The 21204-nt window shown below is 41.7% G+C and overlaps 1 protein-coding gene across 2 annotated transcripts; it reads left to right on the forward strand.

Moving 5' to 3' along the window:
* The first annotated feature begins 1565 nt into the window (after positions 1-1565).
* On the forward strand, positions 1566-16663 carry LOC139387323 (E3 ubiquitin-protein ligase MARCHF6-like). Of its 2 annotated transcripts, none has more exons than XM_071133447.1 (26): positions 1566-1858; positions 2608-2707; positions 4356-4429; positions 6838-6981; positions 7084-7156; positions 7296-7467; positions 8490-8667; positions 8996-9057; positions 9169-9201; positions 9313-9364; positions 9467-9525; positions 9706-9786; positions 9902-9970; positions 10201-10275; positions 10370-10504; positions 10633-10752; positions 10872-10972; positions 11214-11351; positions 11569-11767; positions 13051-13120; positions 13251-13450; positions 13863-13997; positions 14193-14282; positions 14419-14566; positions 14683-14818; positions 15079-16663. In XM_071133447.1, the coding sequence occupies exons 1-26, from the start codon at positions 1840-1842 to the stop codon at positions 15167-15169; spliced, it is 2754 nt and encodes a 917-aa protein (XP_070989548.1). In that variant the 5' UTR covers positions 1566-1839; the 3' UTR covers positions 15170-16663. The 2 variants fall into 2 exon arrangements, with proteins under 2 accessions (XP_070989548.1, XP_070989549.1); XM_071133448.1 differs by having other exon boundaries at positions 1587-1858; positions 13251-13432.
* Positions 16664-21204: the final 4541 nt, after the last annotated feature.

Consider the following 21204-nt stretch of genomic DNA (forward strand, 5'->3'; position numbering starts at 1 on the left):
CCACGGTGTCTCAATCTACATAGGAAGTCTGTCCGACCCTAGCTGTAAGCAAGAGGGTCAGATCTGCTGTCTAGCTAACATGCATTTTTTTTGTAAATGATGTACCCAGTGGTGGAAAAAGTATCCGATTGTCATACTTGAGTAAAAGTAAAGAAACCTTAATATAAAATAACTAAAGTAAAAGTGAAAGTCACCTAGTAAAATGCTACTTGAGTAAAAGTCTAAAAGTATTTGGTTTTAAATATACTTAAGAATTAAAGGTAGATGTAATTGCAAAATTATTCTTAAGTATCAAAAGTAAAAGTATCAATCATTTCAAATTCTTTATATTAAGCAAATCAGACAACACTATTTTCTTGTTTTTAAGAAAATGTAGCCAATACCCAATACAGGGAACAACTGTTTGGTCTTTCATTTATGGTTATGCCCTGGTTCCCATTTCAGGTCTGTTTTGCTCAGTAGGCCTACTAGAATGTTGTCATATTTGGAGTACCTCAGATGGAGAGATTTGAACTGTTAATTCTTTGCCAGTCTTGATAACAATAATGGTAGTTTGTTATTTTGTAAATGCCACCATGCATGGCACTGCATCAACAATATGACCCTCAATAGGATGTTTGATTGTATGACTTCACAGATGGATCAATTGGAGGTCAAATTGCAGGCAGAACTACAGAGCGCAGCTAAAGTGGTGGCCTGCCATTTCTTCTTTCCCAACCGGGCACCTGATGGCACCACTGGAGAAGGAATAGGCACTGTGTGGGTATATGATGCAGTCGTTCAAAACAGAAAGAGGAACACATCAATATACTTAAGTATTAATAGTAAATGTAATTGCAAAAATATACTTAAGTTTCAAAAGTAAAAGTATAAATAATTTCTTATTATTTATATTAATCAAACCAGAAAACACTCAGACATAATTTACAAAAAAACGTGTGTTTAGTGAGTCCGCTAGATCAGAGGCAGTAAGGATGACCAGGGATGTTCTCTTGATAAGTGTGTGAATTGGACCATTTTCCTCTCCCGCTAAGCATTCATTTACAATTTAGTCATTTAGCAGACGCTCTTATCCAGAGCAACTAGGGTTAAGTGCCTTACTCATGGGCACATTAACATATTTTTCTCCTATTTGGCTCAGGAACTCAAACCAGCGACCTTTCAGTTACTGGCCCACCGCACTTAACCGCTAAACTATCTGCAACCCCATTCGAAATGTAATGAGTACTTCTGAGTATCAGGGAAAATGCATCGAGTAAAAAGTACATTATTTTCTTCAGGAATGTAGCAATGTAAAAGTAGTAAAAAATATATAACTGGTAATGTAATGTACAGATACCCCCAAAAACGACTTAAGTAGTACTTTAAAGTATTTCTACTTAAGTACTTTACACCACTGGATGTACCTGTATTTAAAATAATAAAAAATAATTGTGATAAAAATCTATGCAAATTCCCCTTCGTGCATTCGTCACTACCAACACAATTTATTTAATTTGACTTAATATGAACTAAAACTGTCCTAAAACGTATTTGTTGAATGTTTATTTTTGGAATAAAAGTATACTCTTTTGGCGTATTTCAATACCGTAAGCATACTAATAGTTGCTGTGCACTTCTGTTTTTAGCGGAGCTAGTCTAGCCTTCTAGCAGTAGTTGTGTCACAACGGGGAATCAAATAGACAGGTTACATTGTATTCCGGGGATAGTTGGTGTTCGCATCATTCTGAGATGTTATGTTTATTTTATTTCGCTGGCAGCTGGGCATTCCACCAACTAGTCAGACGGTGTTTCGTGTTGTGCTGACTGTAAAGAGGACAGTGTGCGTCAGTATTCAAGATGGACACCGCCGAGGAAGGTAGCTAGCAAGCTCGTCAACCCATATCGTTACATTTACGTTACAGTATTGGTTAACTTCCTGTTGTGACACATTTGATTGGCCCTCAAGGAATCTGTTTTGTGGAAATTTAACAATAACTGTTTCTTTCTGTCGATTCTGCTACCTGCGTGTAGTAGCTAACGTAATCGTCAGTTAGCAATGCTAGTAAGCTAACTAACTTAAGCTACATTCACTCACTCACCACTAGGTCCGAGATATAGCTAACCAACATTCGTGACTGCTAGTTAACATTAGTGGTGCGCTAACTGCACTGCTACACTTTGTTGTTAAATGTCAATTCAATACAATAGTGGCGTAGTGCTTGATGATACAATCAACATCGGTAGCTAGCGAACTAACATAATAGCAACATGATAACATTTTTATGTTTGTTTGCAAACCCTCTCAGTATGTGCCACCCACCCATTTCATTAGTACTGTCACTCACTTGATTGGTGTCAGTGACAAGTAAAGCATGTGCACGATTCATTGCTGAATGTAATGTTAATCAAAACCCCCAGACTATTTACAAATGAAAGCCCTTACATAAAGAGTATTGAGATCACTGAAATATCTGCAAGGTTGTTATCATGCAAGTTGCACATTACTTTTCTCATAACAAAGCCGGTCTGATTTTCTGCATACAGAATCAGCATCAGGCCTTTTCCTTTGTTGGTAGAACCCTGTTCTCTGTGATTTTGTCTAATTCGTGTCCTTGTTTTCTGCAGGGGATATATGCCGGGTCTGCCGGTCTGAAGGAACCCCGGACAAGCCACTATATCACCCGTGTGTTTGCACAGGAAGTATAAAATTCATCCACCAAGAATGGTATGTGGTGTTAGCGGTATACTCAAACACAGGGCCAGTGGCATTTCTTTAGAGACAGACTGTGTTCTAGCCAGAGCATGATGCATTCAAGATTGGGATCGAGCCAAGTATTACTAAGGAAAAGTAATACTTAGCCAGAGATGCACTCTGATACTAAACTCAGCAAAAAGAGAAATGTCCTCTCACTCTGTTATTTTCAGCAAACTTAAAAATGTGTAAATATTTGTATGAACATACCAAGATTCAACAACTGAGACATTTCTGATCAAGATCAAAAATATCAAAAGTAACAGTATCTGGTGTGGCCACCAGCTGCATTATGTACTGCAGTGCATCTCCTCATGGACTGCACCAGATTTGCCCGTTCTTGCTGTGAGATGTTACCCCACTCTTCCACTAAGGCACCTACAAGTTTCCAGACATTTCTGGGGGGAAAGGCCCTAGCCCTCACCCTCCGATACAACAGGCAGACGTGCTCAATGTGAATGAGATCCGGGCTCTTCGCTGGCCATGGCAGAACACTGACATTCCTGTCTTGCAGGAAATCACTCACAGAATGAGCAGTATGGCTGGTGACATTGTCATGCTGGAGGGTCATGTCAGGATGAGCCTGCAGGAAGGGTACCACATGAGGAAGGAGGATGTCTTCCCTGTAACGCACAGCATTGAGATGGCCTGTAATGACAACAAGCTCAGTCCGATGATGCTGTGACACACTGCCCCAGACCATGACGGACCCTCCACCTCCAAATCGATCCCGCTCCAGAGTACAGGCCTCGGTGTAACGCCTATTCCTTTGACGATAAACGCGAATCCGACCATCACCCCTAGTAAGACAAAACCGCGACTTGTCAGTGAAGATCACTTTTTGCTGGTCCAGCAACGGTGGGTTTGTGCCCATAGGTGACTTTGTTGCCGGTGATGTCTTGTGAGGACCTGCCTTACAACAGGCCTACAAGCCCTCAGTCCAACCTCTCTCATCCTATTGTGGATAATCTGAGCACTGATGGAGGGATTGTGCGTTCCTGGTGTGACTCGGGCAGTTGTTGTTGCCATCCTGTACCTGTCCCGCAGGTGTGATGTTCGGATGTACCGATCCTGTGCAGGTGTTGTTACACGTGGTCTGCCACTGCGAGGGCAATCAGCTGTCCGATTTGTCTCCCTGTAGCTCCGTCTTAGGCGTCTCACACCACGGACATTGCAATTTATTGCCCTGGCCACATCTGCAGTCCTCATGCCTCCTTGCAGCACGCCTAAGGCATGTTCAAACAGATGAGTAGGGACCCTGGGCATCTTTCTTTTGGTGTTTTTCAGAGTCAGTAGAAAGGCCTCTTTAGTGTCTTAAGTTTTCATAACTGTGACCATAATTGCCTACCGTCTGTAAGCTGTTCTTGTCTTAATGACCGTTCCACAGGTGCATGTTCATTAATTGTTTATGGTTCATTGAACAAGCATGGGAAACTGTGTTTATTTGGATTTTTACAAATTATCTTTGAAAAACAGTCCTGAAAAAGAGACGTTTCTTTTTTTGCTGAGTTTATATCTCTCCACGTGCTAGATGTACTGACCTTAGGCATGGTCAATTTATATTTTGCATTGCTGCACATGTGACACTGCACTTGTATAATCCGTCTATGTGTTTTCACAGCTTGGTACAATGGTTAAAACACAGCAGAAAAGAATACTGCGAGTTATGCAAACACAGATTTGCTTTTACACCAAGTAAGTCATTCAATTTCTTTCTCTGTCTGTCTATGTGCCTTCTGTTTTAACATACTATTCAATTCAGCATTTACTTCTCGTTAGAGTGATGCTGCGAGCTTGTCTGAAGACTCTCACTGAGTTATTCCGCTGCTCTATCAATTGTTACATACTTCAGAATTAGAGAACTACCGATGCAGATTTCTTTTTGGGGCCGATTCCAATTTTTGGGGGTCAAGAAGGCGGATGGCCGATATTCAAAATCATTAGATTAGAGAATGTTGATGACAAAATGTCCCGGAGACAGTCATGAATGCATTCATGTATCAATTTTTAAATTGAACAATACATTTTACTTTGTTTTTACCAAAAGTATCTACATAACAACATAATGGTAATACTTGTATTTGAATGGTAAATCTCTTGATAAACTGGATAAATTTAAGATGTCATGGTCCCTCTCACAATACAGGTGAATGCATATGCATTAGGAGTGTGTGCATGTATTGAGCTGGTTTTGGCTGATCAGTGGTCTGTCATCTGTAGCACCATAATCTGTTTGCCTTCCATTTGGGACCTATATTAGCCTACTGATCAGCAACATTTCCTCCAGCATGTCAAGCCTGTATGGAAGGACATAATATTGGCACTGCTGTTAGTTTGAGAATATAAAATAACATATTTTAAGTGGAAATGGATCCAACGTAACATCATGATTTGTGATCACGGATGCTTATGAAACTAGCATTATTATTTTTTTCAGTGAAAGGGAAAACATATATTTTTTTCAGCTGTCAGGATGAAATTAAAAACAACTCAATTGGCTAGTTCAGCTATCTTAACAAGAAATGGGCGGGTTGTAACTTGATCCTACTGCTACGATTGGATAGAGCGAGGGTGTAGCTCCGCTCCCTTTCAAATCTCCTCTCTCTCCATCCCTCATATCACTTGGTTCTGTTTTCTGCTACTATGAGAACTAACTCAATGGCTAGTTGCACATTTAAGGCTTGTTAGAAAATGTCATATCAAACAAGGAAAGCAAGGGTAGGAAAAAAATGTGAAAAGTCAAGGCACGTTCTTTTTGACTCAAATTGGCCTATAGTTTCAAAAGGTCCATAAACATGCAGAAAGATTCTTAAGTAGCTAACCCTATTGCCAATCTTTTATTTAGGTATTTTAAAACACTTCATTCTATCCCTTTTATGACAATCATCTAATCCGACTATCAACTGTCAATTTATGGATACGATTGCGGCTGGTCAGATCAGGACACCAGTAAATAGCTAATGTTAGCTAACTATGTTGGCTATTACCGCCTATCTGATATCTTAGCATCATGTTTATCTAGCTAACACCACAGATAAAAGGGTTAGTTATCGTAATCTTTGCTAACATGTCGCATAGCTATCTGCTTAGCTAGCTTGCTTATTGCATGCATGGCCAGGCACGTTGACACAATCCCTTATTATTAGTAAATTCACTAAACTAATATTTGCAACAGGAGTTCGATTTTGGTCACTGTCAATTTATCAATTTCTCAATACTGCACCTTTCTGTTGGAGAATGAGCTAGCTTTCTGCTGGTTATTTTTTTCAGATAGATTTTCCTCAGCATTGTGCCGTGCTCATGGCTCAGGCGGTGTGGTTGCCAGCATAGCAGCAGTTTATATCGGTCCGATATATCGGCTCGGATGATTATCGGTCGTTCTCTAGTTTGAATCTGCTATCGTTGAAGTCGTTTGTGGTGATGAGGGGCGTTGTACAAAACAAAGTTGTCAGCAATTGGATCGTCTAACCAATCAGAGTATCAAAGACAATAAAGAATTTCCAAAACTTTTCCCATGTGTGTTCTGGCTTTGGGAGGGAGTCAAATCCAGACTCATTGTGGCGAAGAAACAAATGTTTGCAGGCGTGTCGTTGTGGCGGAAACAATGAGTCTGGGTAGCCAGGCAAGCTGTGAGCTGCCCTGGGTCGTTATCATACAGTAAAGGTCTAGGGGACAGACACACAGCCCTGTTTAAACTAATCCATTTCTCTGGAAGTGTGGCTCAAGCTAATGTGCATGCAGCAGCCTGCTCTTACTGGAGTCTGTCTGCCATCTTCATTCACATAGTGAGTGATTTAGCAAGAGATTAGCATACTTCTTGTGCTTTGAGATTATTAATATCTTGTTTTTTGAAATATTTTTTGCGTGGTTTTCTCAGATGATTAGATTGTTTATCCTTGTCCTTTAGACAGTCTGTCATGATACCAATACAAAATGGTACGTTTTCTGACCAGGCAACAGCTGACAAATCTCAGGATAACCTCTAATCTGATCCAATGCAAGCTTTTGTTAGTTCAGAATGGACCAGTAAAGGAGTGTTGGCATTTGAGGATGTGAAAATGAAGTAGCCTATTTGATCCTTTGTTTCCTCTGTTCTTTTCCAGTCTATTCTCCAGACATGCCTTCCCGGCTGCCTGTCCAGGACATATTTGCGGGGTTGCTGACGAGTGTAGGCACAGCTATTAGATACTGGTTTCACTACACACTAGTGGCTTTTGCTTGGCTGGGAGTGGTTCCTCTCACAGCATGTAAGTACAAACGTCCTAAAACAGACTGGTGGTACATGTTGTTCAGTAGGTTATCCATTGTTAGCCCTTTGTAACTGTTGCCCGACTGTCTTATTCCTGCAGGTCGCATCTACAAGTGTCTGTTTACCGGCTCTGTGAGCTCACTCCTCACCCTGCCATTAGATATGCTTTCTACGTAAGTTTTTCCTTTTTCTTCTTCTCCCAGACCTGTACAAAACTTTACTCTGTAAAATCATGAACAAATGTTGTTTTGTCATTTAGCACATAACATTCGGACTCATCGTTAGACAATTGTCATGTCCCTTCATCCACAGGGAGAACTTGCTGGCGGACTGCTTGCAGGGTTGTTTCGTGGTGACGTGTACACTCTGCGCCTTCATCAGTCTGGTGTGGCTGCGGGAGCAGATTGTTCACGGTGGCGCCCCCCAGTGGCTGGAGCAGAATCAGCAGCAGCCTCAACATGCACCAGCTCCACAACCTAATGAGGTAGCCAAAAATCCCACTGTCAAGTCACTCTTTTTAAAGATCTACTTCTCCTTAATGCAACCGCTGTGTCAGATTTAAAAAAAGCTTTACGGAAAAAGCACACCATGCAATAATCTGAGTACATCGCTCGGAGACCAAAACAAGCTATGTTGTGGAGTCAACAGACATCAGAAATAGCATTATAAATATTCACTTACCTTTTATCTTCATCAGAATGCACTCCCAGGAATCTGTTCCACAATAAATGTTTTTTGTTCAATAAAGTCCATTTATGTCCAAATACCTTCTTTTTGTTCGCGCGTTTAGTTCACAAATCCAAATTCACAAGGGGCAGGCACTTAAGTTCAGACGACAGTTCCATTACAGTTCGTGGAAACATGTCAAACGATCTATAGAATAAATCTTTAGGATGTTTTTATCATAAATCTTCAATAATATTCCAACCGGACAATTCCTTTGTCTTTAGAAAGGAAAAGGAACGTAGCTACCTCTCACCGGTGCACGTGAGACTGAGCTCATGGCATTGTGCCAGACCCCTTAGTCAAACAGCTCTTATTCTCTCCCCCTTCACAGTAAAAGCCTGAAACAAGGTTCTAAAGACTGTTGACATCTAGTGGAATCCTTAGGAAGTGCAATCAGACCAAATTTCCACTGTATATTGGATAGGCAAAGATAGGTTTTTGCCTGCCATATGAGTTCTGTTATACTCAAAGACATCATTCAAACAGTTTTAGAAACTTCAGAGTATTTTCTATCCAAATCTACTAATAATATGCGTATCTTAGCTTCTGGGCCTGAGTAGCAGGTAGTTTACTCTGGGCACCTTATTCATCCAAGCTACTCAATACTGCCCCCCAGCCATAAGAAGTTAACATAATTATATAATAATCGTAGCATTAATTTAGTGCAACTTCATAAGTTGAGTGTTTTGAAGCACTCAATACACTCTTTCTTAACCACCTATTCTAATGTTTTGGAGCTACCTGCCCCCACCTTCATGTCCAATGTCCTTTCCCTATCAGCAGGCCCCTGCCCCTGGGCAGGGGGCAGCTGAAAACCAGCCTGCTGCAGCTGAGCTCCCGGCGGACAATGGTCCAGCGGCTGAGGTCCCCGACATCCAGATGGACCCGGCAGAGGATATGGAGCTGGAGGACGAGGCTGGGGCTGAGGATGTAGCGGATGCCAACAATGGAGCACAAGGTACAAACCTCAGAATGGAAAGGTTCTAGCCTGGTCACAGTTATGTTGTGCTTTTGCCAACACCATTGCTCATTGTCAGTGACTAGGAATTGGTTTAATAGCACAAACAGACTGGCACTCGGGCTATAAAGGTCCAAGATGCTAAGCTAATAAAGCCTTATTCAAAGGCTTATTAAGGATGTTGCATTTGCATTTAACAGTATATAACATCATTCTCTATATTTGATCATTTTTCATAGACTTTCATCTGTTGGCGATATCTGTTTGTTTGTCAAAGTATGTTCCACCGTTGGTGTCAGTGAGTGAAGTGATGCTTTTGTCTTTGTAGATGACATGAATTGGAATGCCCTGGAATGGGATCGGGCAGCAGAGGAGCTAACATGGGAGAGAGTGAGTCTGGCTTAGAATTCCCTCAGGCCTATTTGTGTTATACCCATTGGTCATTGTGTCTTTGAAAATTAGAGTGAATTATTATTATTATTATTATTTTTTAAATCACAGATGCTCGGTCTTGATGGCTCCTTGGTTTTCCTGGTAAGTAGCTCATTTTTGGAGGGGGAAAAATAGCATTTGAAGTTTTCCCATGTTTGATGAAATAGCACACCCTTTTTAGAAAGCCTTCAGTTTGTGTTCTTCCTTTTTTAGGAGCATGTCTTCTGGGTGGTCTCACTAAACACACTCTTCATTCTGGTGTTCGGTATGTATCATTAAACTAATATTAAGAGAATGTGCAATTGATGAATAAACAATATAAAGATAAATATTCAAACACCTGACTTGTATTGTTAATTATTTTCAGCTTTCTGCCCGTATCATATTGGTCATTTCACAGTTGTGGGACTTGGCTTTGAGAAAAATGTAAGTATCAGCTTAAATTAAAGGTTTAGATTTTCTCTCACACGTGTAACCATATAGATTTTATTTTAAATCTATATGAATTGATTTTGTGAAGTTTGTTTTGGAATCTGAATGACTCGTTAAATGGAGCGCAGAACGAAGAAAATCAAATTATTTTGATTGTGTAATTTCCTGTTGCAGGTGCGGGCTTCCCATTTCGAAGGCCTCATCACCACCATCGTGGGCTACATCCTCCTGGCCATGCTATTAATACTGTGCCATGTATCCTCTGGTGTCTTTCACACAAGTGTTCTAGCCTAGTTTCAGTCTGTAATAGACATGTACTACCTGTGTTGTACAGTATGTATTCGTGTGTCTTCCTTAACAAAAATACCAGGGATTGGCAGCGCTGGTGAGATTTCAAAGATCCAGACACCTTTTAGGAGTGTGCTACATTGTTGTCAAGGTATCTAAAACGATGCTAATGATTTCTCCCATGATTGGGAATGCAAAGCTGAACTGGTATATGGCTTTTTTGTTTCTTATGGACTCAGAAGTATATACATATAGAATATTGTGTTTGTCGTCCATATGTTCTGAACTGTTACATAGCAATCGGGATTACATTCCAATCTGCCTTCTATTGCCATAAAATAAATGCCAGTTATTATAACTATTAATATTATTATTAACTAGGTATCCCTGCTGGTAGTCGTGGAGATCGGTGTATTCCCTCTCATCTGTGGCTGGTGGCTCGACATCTGCTCACTGGTAAGCCAACCATGTTCTTCTGCTTCAATGATTCCTACTTTCGAAATAATAATTGATAAATCACTTAGAAACCAAGTTGTTTTCTGTGTTGCAGGAGATGTTTGATGCCTCTCTGAAGGACAGAGAGCTGAGTTTTGACTCTGCTCCCGGCACCACCATGTTCCTCCACTGGCTTGTAGGGATGGTCTACGTCTTCTACTTTGCCTCGTTCATCCTCTTACTGCGAGAGGTGAGATGGTATTCTCTCATACCTTCATAGCTGTCATTTGCCATGATATTTCTGCTGTAGAATTATTCTATATATATATATATATATATATCTCCCCATGGCTGATCTGTTTCAAATTTTCGATCTAGGTGCTGAGACCCGGTGTTTTATGGTTTCTCAGAAACCTGAACGATCCTGATTTTAATCCTGTTCAAGAAATGATTCACCTGCCAATATACAGACATCTCAGAAGATTCATTTTATCGGTGGTGAGTCGCAGTCGCAACTCATTTTTTTCTTGTTTAATGTTAAACGCCATATCTGTGGGTGTCTGGACAGGACATGTACAGAACCAGTAACACTGGGTTTCTCCTGTCTTTCTCCACAGGTGGTGTTTGGCTCCATAGTTTTGCTAATGTTGTGGCTTCCCATAAGGACAATCAAACTCATCCTTCCAGCCTTCCTCCCATACAATGTTATGCTGTACAGGTACGTCTAGGGGCCTAGAATGACTTGACTTAAGATCCTGGCTCATAGTAATGTAATAAAGCTGTTATGGCCCAAGACTCCCATTTTGCATTTACCGGAGGACAAACCATGGGCTGCATTAATGCATGCCTCTTTAGTAATAACAAAAAGCCTCTTCAGTAACTAACATACCCCTCTAATGTACTGTTGTGAGTGATGGTAATGTTGATTGGATGATGTGTTGACGGTCTCCATCTCCCAGTGATGCTCCAGTCAGTGAGCTGTCTCTAGAGCTGCTGCTGCTGCAGGTGGTTCTGCCTGCGCTGCTGGAACAGGGTCACACACGCCAGTGGCTCAAAGGCCTGGTCAGAGCCTGGACCGTCACCGCCGGATACCTGCTGTGAGTGTCCCACACAAACAACACACTGTAGACTGTGTGTGTGCGGTTTATCATTTACATTGGAAATCATTATTCTACTGTGATATTGTTAATGCAGGCTCTCATTGTTCTCCCATAAAACCAAGGTAAAGACCCTGAATTTAGATATTATAGACTGACACACATCCTTTGTCTCATCTCAGAAAGCCCCATGTTAACAGTGCTGTCTGTGCCACAGAGACCTCCACTCGTACCTGTTGGGTGACCAGGAGGAGAATGACGATGATGCAGACCAGCAGGCCAATAACAACCAGCAGAGGAGGAATAACAACAACGCCATCCCTGAGGGACTGCACGCTGCCCACCAGGCTATCCTCCAGCAGGGAGGCCCTGTGGGTGTCCAGCCCTACCACCGGCCCATGAAGTTCACCTTTAGGGTGAGACATGACTATCACTCTCACCTTTTTATCATACAGCGCATTTGGAATGTATTCAGACCCCTCTTTGTTACATTACTGCCTTATTCTAAAATTGATTTTTCCTCATCAATCTAAACGCAATACCCCATAATGACAAAGCGAAAACAGGTTTTTAGAAATGTTTGCAAGTAGTTTACATAAGTATTCAGAACCTTTGCTATGAGACTCGATAATTGAGCTCAGGGGCATCCTGTTTCCATTGATCATCATTGAGCTGTTTCTACAACTTGCAAGTCCACCTGTGGTATATTCAATTGATTGGACATGATTTGGAAAGGCACACACCTGTCTGTATAAGGTCCCGCAGTTGACAGTGCATGTCAGAATACAAACCAAGCCAAGAGGTCGAAGGGATTTTCCATAGAGCTCCAAAACAGGATTGTGTCGGCTCAGTAAAAGGCACATGACGGCCTACTTGGAGTTTGCCAAAAGGCACCTAAAGGACTCTGACTATGAGAAACAAGATTCTCCTTCTGGTCTGAGGAAACCATGATTGAACTCTTTGTCCTAAATGCCAAGCGTCACATCTGAAGGAAACCTGACACTATCCCTACTGTGAAGCATGTTGGTGGCATCATGCTGTGGGGATGTTTTTCAGCGGCAGGGACTGGGAGACTAGTCAGGATCGAGAGAAAGATGTACAAAGATATTCTTGATGAAAACCTGCTTCAGAGCACTCACGACCTCAGACTGGGGGCAAAGGTTCACCTTCCAACAGGACAATGACCCTAAGCACACAGCCAAGACAACTCAGCTTCGGGACAAGTCTCTGAATGTCCTTGATGGGCCCAGCCAGAGCCCGGACTTGAACTCGATCGAACATCTCTGGCGACACTTGAACATAGCTGCGCAGCAACGCTCCCCACCCAAGCTTACAGAGCTTGAGAGGATCTGCAGAGAAGATTGGGAGAAACTCTCCAATACAGGTGTCAAGCTTGTAGCGTCATACCCAAGAAAACTTGAGGGTGTGATTGCTCGCAAAGGCTCTTAAACAAAGTACTGAGTGAAGGATCTGAATACTTATATAAATGTTTTGGCTTTGTCATGATAGGGTAGTGTGTAGATTGACAGGGGGGGGGGGTCCATTTTAGAATAAGACTAACGTAACAATGTGGAAAAAGTCAAGTGGTCTGATGACGATCACTCTCTCCTGCAGCAGTAGACTCTTCACTTGTTTCCTCTAAGCCATCGTTGTCTTCTTTCTCAGAGCATGATAATGTAGTGTACTCTTGTTTTTCTAGATTGTGCTCCTGATCGTGTTCATGTGTGTGACACTGCTGGTGGCCAGTCTGGCGTGCCTTACGTTGCCAGGTGAGTTTTCTGTATAGTCCACACAACCCACTCAGTCACTCACTGAATTACACTATCCACTCCACTGTCTTCCTCTTTCACCTACTGTCACCCTCTCTCCCTGTCTCAACCCCTCCGCCCCCTGCTACAGTATTCACCGGCCGGTACCTGATGTCCTTCTGGACGGGCAGTGCTAAGATCCACGAGCTGTACACGGCAGCGTGCGGCCTATACGTGTGCTGGCTGTCTATCAGGGTCATCACCGTGCTGCTGTCCTGGATGCCCCAGGGCAGGAGGGCCATTCTACTCAAGGTCCAGGAGTGGACCCTCATGGTAATGCTCTGCAACACGGTAATGACAAGCAACACCCACCGCCCACATCTGTCATGAGTGAATTGGTCTTCATAACTATTTTTGTTTTTCCCCACGTACTGAATTAGAAGGAGAATTATGTGATTTTTATACAACAAAATCTAGTGTGGGAAGATGGTTTAAAACAGATATATTGACATGTAAAGACCCATAGAGAGATTTAAGTACTGTATGTTCATATTGTTTATGCTGTTTCTATTACACTGTGCTTTATGTTAGTTTGCAAGGGCTCACCTCCTTTGTGAGTGCATGGCTCTGGGTGATGAATGTCCTCTACATAGGCTGAACCAGAATACAAATTCAAGATGGCTCAGTAAAATGACACCCACTAGGTGTGTAGGAGAGGCCTGTGTTTTTCTAGCCCTCTGTGTTGCCTTGTACTGCACTGTAGATCCTGAAGACCGTGGTCGTAGCTGTGTTGCTGGCTGGCGCCATCCCTCTCCTGCTGGGTTTGCTGTTTGAGATGGTCATAGTAGCCCCTCTAAGGGTGCCGCTGGACCAGACACCACTCTTCTACCCCTGGCAGGTACTGTAAGGACCACTCATCTAACACCAGTGTCCATATACCGTTATGGGATTGCAGTACATTAGATGAAAATGGGACTCTTAATATTTTAAACTGCACCTAAAACATGTATGATGCTGTCGTTAGATTGCCTCAATTAGATAACAGAACAAGAGGCAACTACAGCCAACACTACTGTTTTGTGCTGTGTTTCAGGACTGGGCTCTCGGAGTGCTCCATGCCAAAATCATTGCCGCCATTACTCTGATGGGTCCCCAGTGGTGGCTGAAAACAGTGATCGAGCAGGTCAGTCCCACAAGATTGCATTTTACTATGATTATTATCACCTTAATTACTCTGAAGATGCCATTCATGATATAGCTCAGATTCATGTTGAATACGTGTTGGCATCATTTTGACTTCCTTGTGTTTCCTCTTGTAGGTGTACGCTAATGGCATTCGCAACATTGATCTCCATTTCATCATCCGTAAGCTGGCTGCTCCGGTTATCTGTGTGCTACTGGTGTCTCTCTGTGTGCCCTATGTCATCTCTGCTGGCATCGTCCCCATCATAGCTCAGTATTCCCCAGGTACGGCAAATATCAGTTGATGAAAGTGGAATTCGTGATTTCAGGTGTGTGAGAGAGAGAGCGCTGTTATAAGTGAGCCAGTTAAAGGGATGATCCTCTGATTGCTCTCTCTGCAGGAGTTACCATGGAGATGCAGAATTTGGTGCAGAGGAGAATCTACCCGTTCCTGCTCATGGTCGTCATGCTGCTGGGAATCCTCTCCTTCCAAATCCGTCAATTTAAGCGCCTTTACGAACACATTAAGAATGACAAGTGAGCACCATGACATTAAGCTCAGCACAACCACACTTATGACTTATACTTATTGCCAATGCTGACCTGACAAAATGTCTTCCGGATGTCTGACTGTCATCACAAAGTCTCCATTATTACAATGGACCACCATAGTTGCCAGTAAAATCATAAAGTGTCCAAGCCTCTGAGGATGTACTTGTTGGCATTTTTACACTTTTGTAGCCAGTATCCTTTCATGGCATGGTATTTCTCTCTGAAACAGTCTTTTTCTTTCCCAGGTACCTGGTTGGACAGAGACTGGTGAACTATGAACGCAAGGCGGCAGGCAGAAGCAGTACAGCCACACACAGCAGCTCTTCCCAGGAGTAGGAGCTGTTAACACCTGATCTGAGAACAGCCTCTAGCTGTGTAGCCTCTCTCCTCCACCGCCTCCCTTTTGATGTTTCTTCACATTCATGACTCAAGCACTCGCCTCTCACCATGCCTTATTTCACTCCTTGCTCTCAAGCACAGCTGGAGAAAGGAGTGCGTTTTACTAAATAGATTAAAAGGCAAAATTACCTTGAAAACCAACCAACATGGATTCAAAAAAGAATGTTTCATCTTTGTACATCTTGAAAAAAAATACATGTATTTTGTTAATTAAATCTAGATGTCACGTTATTCTTTTCCTGTTGTTAGGTCTAGATGCGTTCCTGTTGTTAGGCCTGGATGGACTACTACATTATTTGGCCAGGAGGAGGCAGAGTCCTGAGAGGCCTCTGTACAGCTCTATGGGGTAATCCCATTGGAACACATGACGGAGGCTCCGCTTTAGAGGAGTGATGAGCGTGAGACAAGGCAGAAGAACTTTGGGATCAGTTTTTGTAGTTTTTATTTATTAGTTTGGATTTTCCTTTTAAGGGGTTTAGTATTACAGTGTGTGGGTGAGAGGTTATCTGCAAGAAAGACGAGTTCCTATTGGAATGGGTGATTTACTCTTTCTGCAGCAGGGTTCAAAGCCAGGTAATACAGATTCATGCATTTCGGTTCACTGTCTGACTGGCCACAGAGGAGCTGTTGAGTGTTTCAGGCTTCCCTGAATAGCTTTATACTGGCTTGATGGTCTCCTGTCTCAGGCTGTAGTTATTAATGAAATCCCAGCTAGCCAGCTATTTGTATCATGTAGCTCCAATATTTGGTTTCATTTGAGAGAACCCTGAAAGGCAGTCTGCTTTTTAGTTAGAAGATACAATCTTGTAACTGTGCTCATGACATCTGTGTAATTTCTGCTCTACATTTCTTGCTACGCCTGTTGCACAGAGTAACATAGGTTGTTACATATGCATGAATATCAGTCTGTTGCACTTAAGCTTTAACATCGTGGCAGTCATTCATTAACCTTTTTAGTGAAATCAAGTCAGTATTTCAATGTGGTGGTAATGACACTACAATACAATGAAATATGATTTGCTTGACAGGAGTTTTGGATCAGGTTTGACACTTCTTCTTTTTTTGTGTTAATGAGATTGGTACAATGTTTGTAAATAAAGCATTTCTATGGTTATGGATTGTTTACCATGGCAACAAAACCAATTTTCTTCTTTTCAATGTGTAAAATTGGCTGTGTCAGTTGCAGGTTTAAGACTGGATTTCGGACTGTTTTAGAGGGTATTAAATGCTGAGATTCTATGTGACCATATAGTATCTTAACTTTACAAAACTGGCCTGTTATCCGGACCAATTTTTTTTTTTAGCAAATTCCCTATTTTTATATGTGCGTATAGTGTTTAATTGTGTAGGTCTTTTGTGTGCTTCGTGTTGTTTTTCTGAGTGGTTAAGTGTGTATTGGTCATCTTAATAAATGGCTGCTTTCTTTCCTCACAGAATGTCACCTTGACCTGTTTGTCATATTCACAAGTTTCAGTTAAATTGGACTCTGGAGAGATCACAGTCCGGGAACTGAATAGAAAAACGCAAGGATGTGAATAGCATAAAATACATCCTCTTGTGTTGTATCATGAAAGTAAGCCTTGCTCAGTCACCTCTCCCTATAGCATGTGTGGTTGATGGGGAGACATTGGTTATATAACAAATCCCTACAGTACATGTGAGAATACATATTTTTATTTGATTAAAAATAACATTGTACGTTACTTGTGATAGGGAATTTTGGCGATGTGGAAATTTGATCTTGATCCTCCAATGTGGAGCTACATATGGAATCATGTAGTTAAACAAATCAAAATATATTTTATATTTGAGATTCTTCAAAGTAGCCACTCTTTGCCTTGATGACAGGTTTGCACACTTTTGGCATTCTCTCAACCAGCTTTAAGAGGAATGATTTTCCAACAGTATTGAAGGAGTTCCCACGTATGCTGAGCACTTGTTGGCTGCTTTTCCTTCACTGCGGTCCAACTCATCCCAAACCATCTCAATTGGGTTGAAGCGTGGTGATTGTGGAGGCCAGGTCATCTGATGCAGCACTCCATCACTCTCCTTGGTCAAATAACCCTTACACAGCCTGGAGGTGTGTTTGGTCATTGTCCTGTTTAAAAACAAATGATACTACCACTAAGGGCAAACCAGGTGGGATGGAGTATCGCAGCAGAATGATGTGGTAGCCATGCTGGTTAAGTGTGCCTTGAATTCTAAATAAATCACAGTATCACCAACAAAGCACCCCCACACCATCACACCTCCTCTCCCGTGCTTCACGGTGGGAACCACACATGTGGAGATCATCCGTTCACCTACTCTGCGTCTCACAAAGAGACGGCGGTTGGAACCAAAAATCTCAAATTTGGAATCTCCAATCAGACCAAAGGACAGATTTCCACCGGTCTATTGTCCATTGCTCGTGTTTCTTGGCCCAAGCAAGTCTCTTCTTCTTATTGGTGTCCTTTAGTAGTGGTTTCTTTACAGCAATTTGACCATGAAGGCCTGATTCACGCAGACTCCTCTGAACAGTTGATGTTGAGATGTGTCTGTTACTTGAACTCTGTGAAGCATTTATTTGGGCTGCAATCTGAGGCTGGTAACTCTAATTAACTTGTCCTCGGCAGCAGAGGTAACTCTGGGTCTTCCTTTCCTGTGGTGGTCCTCATGAGAGCCAGTTTCATCATAGCGCTTGATGGTTTTTGCGACTGCACTTGAAGAAACGTTCAAAGTTCTTTACATTTTCCGCATTGACTGACATTCATGTCTTAAAGTAATGATGGACTGTTGTTTCTCTTTGCTTATTTGAGCTGTTCTTGCCATAATATGGACTTGGTCTTTTACCAAATAGGGCAATCTTCTGTATACCACCACTACCTTGTCACGACACAACTGATTGGCTCAAACACATTAAGAAGGAAAGAAATCCCACTAGTTAACTTTTTAATTGAAATGCATTCCAGGTGACTACCTCATGAAACTGGTTGAGAGAATGCCAAGAGTGTGAAAACCTGTCATCAAGGTAAAGGGTGGCTACTTTGAGGAATCTGAAATATACAATATATTTTCATTTGTTTAACACTTTTTTGCTTAGTACATGATTCCATATGTGTTATTTCATACTTTTGATGTCTTCACTATTATTCTACAATGTAGAAAAGAGTAAAAATAAAAATAATAAACCTTGAATGAGTAGGTGTGTCCAAACTTTTGACTGGTACTGTAAGTTATTTTGTCCCAATACTTTTGATCCCCTAAAATTAAGGGAATGTGTACTAACTGTATTTTCTGAAAGGTTCCCCGAAATGAATGAAAATTAAAACTGAAAGTCTGCACTTTATTCTCATAGTCGGATAGTTTCAAATCCAAAATGCTGGAGTATAGAGCCAAAACCACAGAAAATGTGTCACTATTCCATACTTTTGGAGATCATTGTGTGTTGAGATTGGAAATACTGTTGGCTGCATATCTAATGTTGATTGACCTGGGTTGCTGAATTTTTATTCTAACACCCTTTTCACACTATAGTGCCGACCCAAACTTTAGTTTCAGAATATTGTCCCTTCCAACACAGTTCTAAGCCAGCACGGCTCAGCCCTATCTGGCACAATAAGATACAGTGCCTTCAGAAAGCCCTCATACCCCTTGACTTACAGTGCATTCGGAAAGAATTCAGACCTGTTGACTTTTTCCACATTTTGTTACATTACAACCTCATTCTAAAATGGATTAATACATTTTTGCAAATGTATTAAAAATAAAAATGGAAATATCACATTGACATAAACATTCAGACCCTTTACTCAGTATTTTGTTGAAGCACCTTTGGCTGCGATTACAGCCACGAATCTTCTTTGGTATGACGCTACAAGCTTGGCACACCTGTATTTGGGGAGTTTCTCCCATTCTTCTCTGCAGATCCTCTCAAGTTCTGGCACAGCTATTTTCAGGTCTCTCCAGAGATGTTCGATTGGGTTCAAGTCCTGGCTCTGGCTGGGCTACTCAAGGACATTCAGAGACTTGTCCCAAAGACACTCCTGTGTTGTCTTGGTTGTGTGCTTAGGTTCATTGTCCTGTTGGAAGGTGACCCTTTGCCCCAGTCTGAGGTCCTTGGTTTTCATCAAGGATCTGTCTGTATTTTCTCCGTTCATCTTTCCCTCGATCTTTCCTTCTCCCAGTCCCTACCGCTGAAAAACATCCCCACAGCATGATGCTGCCACCACCATGCTTCACTGTATGGATAGGTGCCAGGTTTCCTCCAGATGTGACGCTTAGCATTTAGGCCAAAGAGTTCAATCATGGTTTCATCAGACCAGAGAATCTTGTTTCTTATGGTCTGAGAGTCCTTTAGGTGCCTTTTGGCAAACTCCAAGCGGATGTCATATGCCTTTTACTGAGGAGTGGCTTCCGTCTGGCCACTCTACCATAAAGGCCTGATTGGTGGAGTGCTGCAGAGATGGTTGTCCTTCTGGAAGGTTATCCCATCTCCACAGAGGAACTCTGGAGCTATGTCAGAGTGACCATTGGGTTTGTGGTCACCTCCCTGACCAAGGCCCTTCTCCCCTGATTTCTCAGTTTGGCATGGTGGCCAGCTCTAAGAAGAGTCTTGGTGGTTCCAAACTTTTTCCATTTAAGAATGATGGAGGCCACTGTGTTCTTGGGGACCTTCAATGCTGCAGAAATGTTTTGGTACCCTTCCCCAGATCCGTGCCTCGACACAATCATGTCTCGGAGCTCTACAGACAATTCCTTGACCTCATTTTTTGCTCTGACATGCACGGTCAACTGTGGGACCTTATATAGACAGGTGTGTGCCTTTCCAAATCATGTTCAATCAATTGCATTTACCACAGGTGGACTTCAATCAAGTTGTACAAGCATCTCAAGGAGGATAAATGGAAACAGGATGCAGCTGACCTCAATTTTGAGTCTCATAGCAAAAGATCTGAATACTTATGTAAATAAGGTATTTCTAAAACTCTCTTTTCGCTTTGTCATTATGGGGTATTGTGTGTAGATTGATGAGATTGACTTTAAAAAAATCTATTTTAGAATTAGTCTGTAACGTCACTAAAAGGGAATGGTCTGAATACTTTCCGAATGCATTGTATTCTACATTTTGTTGTGTTACAGCCTGTATTCTAAATGGATTCATCTTCTTATTTTTCTCTCATCTACACACAATACCCCGTCATGACAAAGTGAAAACATGTTTTTTGAAGTCTTAGCAAATGTATTGAAAATTAAATAGAGAAATATCTTATTTACATAAATATTCACACCCTGAGTCAATACATGTTAGAATCACATTTGGCAGTGATTACAGTTTTCAATCTTTCTGGGTAAGTCTTTAAGAGCTCTCAAATTGGTTGTTGATCATTGCTAAACAGCCATTTTCAAGTCTTGCCATAGATTTTCAAGCCGATTTAAGTCAAAACTGTAACTAGGCTTCTCAGGAACAATTCATGTCATCTTGGTAAGCAATTCCAGTGTATAGTTGGTCTTGTGTTTTAGGTTATTGTTCTGCTGAAAGGTGAATGTGTCTCCCGGAGTCTGTTGGAAAGCAGACTGAACCAGATTTTCCTCTAGGATTTTGCCTGTGTTTAGTTCTATTCAGTTCATGTTTATCCTAAAAACTTGACTTCAGTTCCTACTACGACACCGCCATAAGAACCGCTGTGCGGATTACGGCTAAAGTGGATCTGATGAATAGAGGCCAAAATCTCTCTGGATAAGAGTGTCTGCTATGAATAAAATGATGATTATGATTAAATAAGTACTGAACCAAACTCACTGGAAAGTGAGCGCAGTTTGGTTTGAGACAGTAACGGTGAAAAGGGTACACAGCCTCAGCACAGGATGAACCTTTTTCAGATAACGCTTGTGAGATTTCTGTGTGCCAGGCTGCCAATCCAGACAGTAATCTTGCAGGAATTCTGTTATAAAGTGATCCTGTTAAAGGTAAAAAAAAAAAAATGCCTGTG

Source organism: Oncorhynchus clarkii, chromosome 28 (assembly GCF_045791955.1).
Source record: "Oncorhynchus clarkii lewisi isolate Uvic-CL-2024 chromosome 28, UVic_Ocla_1.0, whole genome shotgun sequence".
In the NCBI taxonomy this organism is placed as follows: domain Eukaryota; kingdom Metazoa; phylum Chordata; class Actinopteri; order Salmoniformes; family Salmonidae; genus Oncorhynchus; species Oncorhynchus clarkii.